At 45.1% G+C, this 8972-nt stretch overlaps 1 protein-coding gene across 1 annotated transcript in view; it reads right to left on the bottom strand.

Annotated features, from left to right (window-relative positions):
• Positions 1-1881: 1881 nt before the first annotated feature.
• CDH20 (cadherin 20) overlaps positions 1882-8972 on the bottom strand; it is a 209361-nt gene continuing 202270 nt past the window's right edge. Inside the window, exons 11-12 of the mRNA XM_043559012.1 lie at positions 7950-8201; positions 1882-3457 (exon numbers count right to left, since the gene is read on the bottom strand). Of these exons, the coding sequence (XP_043414947.1) occupies positions 2952-3457; positions 7950-8201 (758 nt within the window). The 3' untranslated portion in view covers positions 1882-2951. The remainder of the gene's footprint in view (positions 3458-7949; positions 8202-8972) is intronic.

Below are 8972 nucleotides of genomic sequence, written 5' to 3'. Positions count from 1 at the left end.
CATCAAGGTCTAGTTCTGCATCACTAGTGAACTAGTAACAACCTGTAATCAGTGTGCCTGCACTGATCTTGTCTTGTCTGAATTTTGTGTTCCGGATTTACAGATTCTTCCTTGTGTGAACCACTCCATCTTTGTCTTTGCCATCTGTTACGTTGGGATTTTCTACTGTTTTTGATTCAGAAAATTCATTGATAATTTTTATCTGCTTGGGCTCTGGATCCAGAATAATTTCAGACAGTCTTATCAATGGATTTCTACGGACGCTCCTGTTTTCCCCCAACGTGTAAATTATAGGCTAGCTCCTTTACGTTTTAACAAAGAAATGGCTGGATATTTTTACAGCTCTTTTGCCTAACCTGATCACATCCTGCATTCTGTCTGGTGGTGATAATGTTTTCTTTTCAGAGGGGCCAGCATTTGTGGCAAACTGTGGCAGTGGAGAGGGAATTTTAAAACCCATTTGGAGGGAAAATCTTTTTCAGCTTAGAGTGTGAACTGAAATGGATCTCTCATTCTGCGCTTCTCTCCCACTTCCTGTATCACACCATTAAACATCCTCCCAGGGACCAGAAGCTCCAGGAGATTGTTTAATCACTTCATGCCCAGTATCATGGGTACCACATTTGCAGGATGTGGGGCATGATAACCTCCTGTGGTTAGGAGAACAGCTGTTCTCAGTTTTTAACACATGCAATACAAAGTGAAATAGTCACACAATTATCCTCATGGCTGGTGACAGAAAGGAAAAATGATATAGGGGTTAATTTGGCCACATTCAAATAACTGGTATGTTGTAGAGCCTAGTTTGAACACAAGTTCATGCTTTCTTTCTTTGCTAACTTTGTTTATTTTTATACCATTGACCCTGATAGAGGATTATGAGAGCTTTGATGGGAAGAAGGGGTTAGTATGCTGAAGGCTGATGATGCGAATTTACTTGGTTATTAGTGTACCATATAATAGACCATAAAGCACATCCTTCTGGCTCCTGGACCCTCATCAGCCCTCTCACACATTTCTGCCAAACTGTTCTTTATACTGGAAAAAAAATTCATACCATTTTATGGATGGGTTGGCTTCCAGAGCAAGTGGGCTGATAATCTAATCTTCTTATGTTTGAGAGAGAGAGGCCATACACCATAGGTTCTGAAAGTGTGATCTCTGGATCAGCAGCATTGGTACCACCTAGAAACTTGTGAGAAATGCAAATTTCCCCAGATCAACTAAATTCCAATCTGGGGGGGGGGGTGCAGGGAGGAGGTAAGGCCCAACAAGCTATTGTTTAACAAGTGTTCGAGGATTCTGATACCCATTAAAATTTGATATCCATTTCTATACACAAGATCCACAGAAAACACTTTTGTTCACAATCAACTGCATGGCAAAGAAAGAAGAATAAAAATATGGTCCCAGCCTTCTGTGAACTCATCCAGTGTTGGTGAGCTGTACCTATCTGCACACATTAATTTGTATATGTTGGATCTACCAATAGAACAGCGGTAAAAGTAGCATAGTGGCGTGCCTCCTTGGTGGCTATGTGTAAAACCCTCTCACAAAATGAAAAATACGGGCAAAATTCACCATTGTATCATTGATGTTACCAAATCATCCTTTACTCTTTCCAGAGATGGGGGAATGAAGAGTGTTCATGAAAAGCTTAACGGTAGGAACCACAACGTTCATATGATCAGTGACTGAAAAGGGATGCATAGCGTCATACTTCTTTGCTGCTGCCTTTGCCTTATGAATCAGCTCCAGCCCCGGGAACCTGAGGCTAGGTCAAGATCACAAAGCCTCCTTTGGGCTCGGCAATTAAACAAATGTGCCATAGACTTTCCCTTCTATTTAGCTTTTATTAAAAGAAGCGCTAGGGTACTGAGATGCAGTACATCATATTTATTACCAAAATTATTAACAAATATACAAAACTTATACATGTAATTTTCTTACATCCATTTATTCTCTATAATACTGATTTTTGTTCAAGTAGGTTATCTACAGTATGTAAACATCCCTTGGATTGACCTCACACAGATTAGGAAAGCCCTCTAACCCATGCTTTTATCAGATACTTCTTTTTATTTGGCTTTCATTTGTAGCATCTAATCTTCACATTTGGCACATGGAAGAGACATCTACAGTGCAAAAGAGGCAGATTTTCTGGTTTCGTTCTGAACAATTTTGCAAGGGCACCGTTAAAGAGCCGAGAGAACAGGGCACTCTAACTTGATGGAGTTGGAGCCATCCTAATGCCAACAACTCTTGGTTCAGCCGTTAAACTTGAGCACAAAGTCAATGCCTCTTCCTTCTCCCATCCCCCACCCACCCATCATGCAAGGCCGATTCGCCTTAACCTTGTCTCAAAAGGGTTAAAAGAAATGCCATCCATCCCAGGACAAGTAGGTTAATTTCACCGAGTAACAAGTTTTCAGTGTTCTTTTGTGTGGGTTGGTTTGTGCGGTTTGATGAGCCAGCAAAACTCTTAAATGGAGAATAAAAGAAGATTTTTTTTTTTTTTAAAGGGAGGAAGAAAGACAAAGAAAAGGATAGGAGGAGTCAGACTTTCTTTCACTCGCTACCTCTGTATGTAAGACCAGAAACTCTTAGCGGTGGCCAAGGGACCAAGGCCTTGGCGAGTGGCAGAGAAAAGCCAAGCTCGCCAGAACTTAACCTTGGGCTCCACGCCCTGGCAGACAGTGTCACAAAAAATTGAAACGAAAAAAGGAAAAAGAAAAGAAAGGTAATTGGAGTTACTGCCCCCCTCTTCCTGTGTTTCCTTTTGATTACTTAACTTAAGGTAACCAAGTAAAGCTGATCCAGAGAGAGCTCTCTTCGCCGCTCACCCCCTTCTCGCTCTCCAGCACAGTATTGCTCGTGCGGTTGGCTGCGCCCACGGCGAGCGTCCGCCGAGAACGTCTGGGTTTGGACGCGCGCCTGCCTCCCGGCTTCCGTCACCACAGGGGCGCGGGCCCCTCCGACGCCCCGTAGAGCTCCGCCAGCTTCCGGAAGCGGGGCCCCCAGTCCGTCAGGAAGTCGAAGCTCTGCTCCGAGTCCGACGTGGCCGACTGCAGGGAGCTCAGCGACCCGGCCACGGAGCCGTCCCCCTCGAACATGTACGTCTGGAGGGAGTCGAAGGGCGGGGCCCACAGGTCCATGTCGGCCTCGTAGAGCTTGGCCAGCACGTAGCTGTGGACCGTGCTGCTCACGGCGCACGTCTGAGGCACGTAGCGGGAGAGGCTCTCGATCTCGGGCAGCATGTCCTGCCGCGTCTTGGGGGCGCCTCCCCCCTGCGCCTCCCGCGGGTTCCACATGGCCGCGATGTCGAAGGCCTCGGTGTCTTCCTCGCCGCCGCCCTCGTCGTCGTAGCGGACGATGTTCTCGTGGATGTTCTCCTCGTCGTCGATGATGTACGGCTGTTTCCGGTGCCTCCTCATGGACAAAATGAGCAGCACCAGCACTGCCGGAAACAAAGACGACAGGATATTTACCCGGGAGACCTGGCTGTGTGTGCCGTGACTCAAAATATTCACGATTGACCACAGGTACCGGGAGAGTTCTTTGCGCTGTGAGCTCAGGGACCGCGTTTGGATACGTTAAACCACAGGGTCGGCCTCGTTCTCACCCGTTCTGTAGGGCAGGTTGTGTAGGCACACGAAGCCTTCTATTTTTTCCAAGCGGTCCACTTAGGAGAAGTTGTGTATAAAGTCTCGTTGCATTAGCTTATTGCTTCGAAATTGTGTGGGGGTATGTGTCCAGCCAGCCACCCAAAATACAATCCCGTTAACTAAGCACAGAGCCTTGTGGCCCGCCATAGAACCTATGCCAGGGGTCAGGACAGTATACATTTCTCAGATTATAACGGGGAAATCTTATTATGTAGGTGGAATACGGCTTTTTTTTTTTTAATTTTTTTTTCAACGTTTATTTATTTTTGGGACAGAGAGAGACAGAGCATGAACGGGGGAGGGGCAGAGAGAGAGGGAGACACAGAATCGGAAACAGGCTCCAGGCTCCGAGCCATCAGCCCGGAGCCTGACGCGGGGCTCGAACTCACGGACCGCCAGATGTGACCTGGCTGAAGTCGGACGCTTAACCGACTGCGCCACCCAGGCGCCCTTTTTTTTAAAAAAAAATTTTTTTTTCAACGTTTATTTATTTTTGGGACAGAGAGAGACTTTTTTTTTTTTTTTAACATTAGTATCTAAATAGGATCCTGCTGTGTAAATATCAAACACTAATACGTATGCATGTAGACATAGGCTAAGTATGAATCCAAAACATATGTTTCAAAAAACAAGTATAAGCGACGGCTGTTTTCCAATAAACTCTGATTCTTCAGACAGCCTTCCATTAAGGCGTTGGTGGGGACTCTGGCTCCAGTGATGTTCGTGGAAGGGAGGGAATGAGCAGTGACATTTTATATAATTCATCATGTTCTCAAAGAAGCACCACGCTGTTAGATGTGCCCTTGCAGATTTGGATAAAATTTTATCCCAACAAACGTATTTTTTTCCAGGATGTGTTCCCTGGGGTTTAAAGGGGAGAGAGAGAGAGATAATCCCATTGAACTGTTTATCTCTGTGACTGAAAATGTTTTCCAGGAAGTGTGTTGAGGTTTTAGCCGTAGAACTGCTATTGATTTTTTTTTCCCCCCTGATACGCTTTGTTGCAGCTCGTGAACAGTAACAGCTTGACAACATTGCAAAATAAAACTGCAGTTTACCAAGGGGGACAAAAGTGGAATTTGGTTGTATGCCCAGTAAGATTATGAACTGACAAAAAAATTCACAGTAACGATTTAAAAAATTTGAATGTAGAAGGTGCTTTCCGTAAATTGCATTTAATAATGTTCGTACCTAATATTTTCCCAAATAGCTTGGGTGACAGAATGCACACCCAGGAAACAATGATATATTCTCGTGTGTTTTCTGTGTGTGCCGGAATACAGCTCATGGACTACCGGATTGTGTGATTTCAGAGAAGTGGACTAACAAGGCCCTAAACAAGTAGGGGCTTAAACTGGGTGTGGGAGGCTGGGGCGTGATCTGGATGGATGCAGGCTGGATAAATGGGATTCTGTGTGAACATGCTCTGTTTGTGGGGTTCAGTAAACGGTTACTAAACTCAAATATTGTTTTAGGCACTGTGCAAAGCAAAAGAGAAACAACACTGATGACTTTTGCTCTTAAAACTTGTAATCTAAGGAGGTTGTGGGCACTGATGGTTAATGCAAGTCAGGCAGTGATAAGGCCTATCAGAGGGTTCTAAGTGTTGCAAAGAGAATACGGAAGCAGGGCCAAGTAATTCTTCCTAGGGGAATGGAAAACCTTCACATAGATTACATTGGGATGCTAGTGTGGTAGTTTAGAAAATGCTAGGAAGCAAAATTAGAAAAGTCTTTGAATATCTTCTGGAAAGAATTCTGAAGATAGAGAATTAGGCAGCTTATAGACCTGGTCCATCTTGTATTTGTTGTATAGAAATCTTACGTATATCTTACAAAATAAGGTAAAATATCTTATTTTTTAGGTGATCTGATTTAAATAACAAGTATTGGATAATGCCCTGAAAATCAGATTCTGGGAAACATGGTCCTATTCAACTGAAAGGCTTCCTGGACAGAAGAGAGTCCGTTCTAGGGGTGTTTTTTTCTTTAAGTATTATAGGCACAGTCCAAAGGGCCTGTGAGATTTTCTAGGAAGTAGATACATACTGGAGACATGAAAAAAAATCCTGTAAAGTCAAAATTATATTTATTTAATTGTCCACAAAGTGTATTTTGTTGACAGATCCACTGCAATTGAATCTTACTCAGTTTTATGAATTATATTTAATGTAGGATGTGCATTCTTAGAAATAAGAGTGCCTAAAACTGTGAGGATTGTAAATAAAGTTGCATAGCTCTGCTCAGTTTAGCTCCTGAAAGCTGTCTATTTATTCCGTACAATTCAAAAGGTAAGGCATAATGGGCTTGGGAAGCACAATGTAAATTGCTCCTTGCACACCATTTCTAGCTTGAGAGCCTCTCTGTGCCAGTCTTTTGAAATCAGTCTTTCCGTAATGATGGCTTTTTCTACTCTTTGTGGGCAAGGGTGAACTTATAATGCAGACATTTTCCAAACGTAGAAGTAGGGACAGCCAGTTTGGAAATTTCTCCTAGGAGCAAGTTCCTTCAAAGGCCTCTTGTAGTTTCTCCTGTTCTGCACTCAAGGACTCCCAATGCCATCTTACGGACAATCAAGGAATTGCAGGAAGGTGTTATTTGTCAATGCAGACAGGGAGCAGAAACCAAACAGTTCTCTCTGATCCAGGGATCTGAGGACTTAGAAAAGTTAGTTATTTATATTACTTCTCCCTTCATATAGCACTGAACTAAAACAACACAATCAAACCACATGTTGTATTTGTAAATGTTTTGTGAGAAGCATATTCCATAGACTGACCTAGAAATTCAAACAGGTGCTGATATTTTGCCGTAGAACCTCCTTTCTCTGGTGTGACTCAGTCTCGTGGTGTATAGGTAAACCTGGGATCAAGGGGTTATGTGGATTTCTGAATGTCTATTCTCACTTAAATCCGCAGGGCTGTACTCTTTTTCCTCATAGAACGCTAGGAGTTCTTTCACGTTGAATAATATTACTCTCTTCTGTGTCTGCTTTTTTTCTAAGCAAAACATGTGTGCAATGAAGTAATTCAATCAGAAGAGTTGGGATATATGTACAGATGCTTTTGTGGTTTCCCGAGTTAGTTTAGGTGTTTTGTTGTTTGTTTTTGAGTGTTGAGTTGAAAAAGAATTGCTCCAGTCGCCTGATACGCAAGGGAGGTGGGTAGCAGCCTCACTGTATGATTTGAGAGGAGGAATAAAGGGTTCTGTCTCTCTGGTGCTCTCCCACTAGCCTGTCATTGCATCTTTGTATTTCAGCAGCAGTGGCACACCGGTCCCGTGGGCCCTGTGTAGTCTCTGCTCCCCTTAGATGGCCGTGGTGCCTCGAAGGGGTGCTGATGCCCCCAGAGAGCTTGTTCTCCCAGACGCCCATGGGGTTCACTCTGTCACTTCTTTCAGGTCTCCGCTCAAAGGTCTCCTTTACAGTGAGGCCCACCCTGACCACCTTGTTTGAAGTTTATTTGTTTTGAGAAGGAGAGAGAGAGAGAGAGAAAGCATGTGTGTGGGGCGGAGGAGCAGAGAGAGGGAGAGAGAGAATCCCCAGCAGGCTCTGTGCTGTCAGCGCAGAACGCCCTGTGGAACTCGAACCCATGAACCGTGAGATCCTGACCTGAGCTGAAATCAAGAGTCTGACGCTTAACAGACTGAGCCATCCAGGGGCCCCTGACCACCTTGTTTAAAATGACACCTACCCTTGTCTCCTGTCCCCTCAGGATACCCTGTCCCTCTTCTCTGTAACACCGCCTCCAGAAGTTGAGAATGAACATTTAGGAGAAGAGCCTTTACGGCCCAGATACAGAGATACACAGTGTAGGGTTGGGCTGCATTTCGCTTCTGGCTCTGCCTCTGATAATTGGCCTTGGGCCCGTCACTATCCTTTTGTGATTTAGCTCCTATTTATTTGAAATGAAGGGGTTAGAAGAGGGGTTTCTTGTATCCCGCCCCAAATTGTCATGTTGATTTTGTGGTGTCAAAATGAGCTTGCTTTGTTCTGAAGTAAGCTTTGTGAAGACAGACACGTGTGTTTTATCAATCCCAGCACATGGAAAGGTATCCTGGCCCAGAGTAGATGCCAGAGAAACAGATGTGCTTTGATCTGGCCAAAGAGGCCACGCGTTCCTTGAAGGAAGGGACTATCTTTGGTTTCTTTCTTTTTTCCCGGCCTCCCTCTGTCACCTTTTCACCAAGCCCGGTGTAGAAGACCGGGTCTGAGCAGCTGTGTTAGAGTGATGGCGAAATAGGCACTTGCGGGACCCCACAGAATAGAAGGGAGCCGCTTGCTCACCTAGGAGGACGAAGATGCAGGCCAGGATGGCGATGAGGGCGCCCCGGCTCAAACTGACCGGGAGCATGTAGGCCTCGGGGCTGCAGGACAGGACATGGCCGTCGTCGTCACAGCCGCACACCTGGATGGTCAGCGTGCCCGTGCTGCTCAGTACCGGCTGCCCGCTGTCTGCTATCAGGATGGGCAGGTAAAACACACTCTGCTCCTGCTGCCGGAAGCCAGACCTCCTGGTGAGAATCCGGGCAGTGTTATCTGAAGAAGACAGGGATTCCAGGATTGAAAAATGGGGAGAGGGATAATGGGAGGAAAGAAGAAAATGGAAGAACCGAGGAGTGAATTAACTTCTTGGGTTGAGGAAAGCAAGAGCCCAGGGACGGGATGTGGGATGGGCAGAGAGGGACGGTCGCACATTTCCTGGAGGCATTTAGCTGCAGCCACTCCTGGTTTGTGTGGATCAGCACTTGAATTCAGACACAGTGGATTTTTGCTTGCTTCTAGGCAAAACCCTGAGGCCTAGGAGAGAAACCCTTTTTGAGAGTGTGTTTTACCCTTTGTGACATGAAGTGCCCAGGGCGAACTGTTAGACTTCAGATCTAACTGAAATGTTCCTGTGAAAGCTTGATATAAATGAACAATCATTGGCCACTTGTGGTCCCTGTTTGTTCCCGCTCAGCAGGTTTCCAAGGCCACAGGGCTGCTTCGTGCCTCCAGGAAAAGAACGCTGATGAGCCTTCTTGGCTGTGGCAGATTGCTTATTTTTGCCATTTTGGCTGGAATTCACGTCTTCTGCTATTTTCTTTTATGTCTCTTAAACGCAGTCACCACCTCCTCCTGTGCTTTCTGAAGAACCTGCTCATTTAGCAGAAGCTTACTTGAAATCCCCTAATCACATGATTGATACACCCTGTTATCTCCCCCCTTCTTGGTGGTCTGAGTTTACACAATATGAATGTGGTGAAAATTCGTACCTGGTCAGCAATATTAGTTTTTCTCCTCCAGTTTTGAAGGGGATTAGAAAATTAT

This window comes from Prionailurus bengalensis, chromosome D3, assembly GCF_016509475.1.
Source record: "Prionailurus bengalensis isolate Pbe53 chromosome D3, Fcat_Pben_1.1_paternal_pri, whole genome shotgun sequence".
Lineage (NCBI taxonomy): Eukaryota > Metazoa > Chordata > Mammalia > Carnivora > Felidae > Prionailurus > Prionailurus bengalensis.
This window is presented reverse-complemented; position numbering and strand designations above follow the sequence as displayed.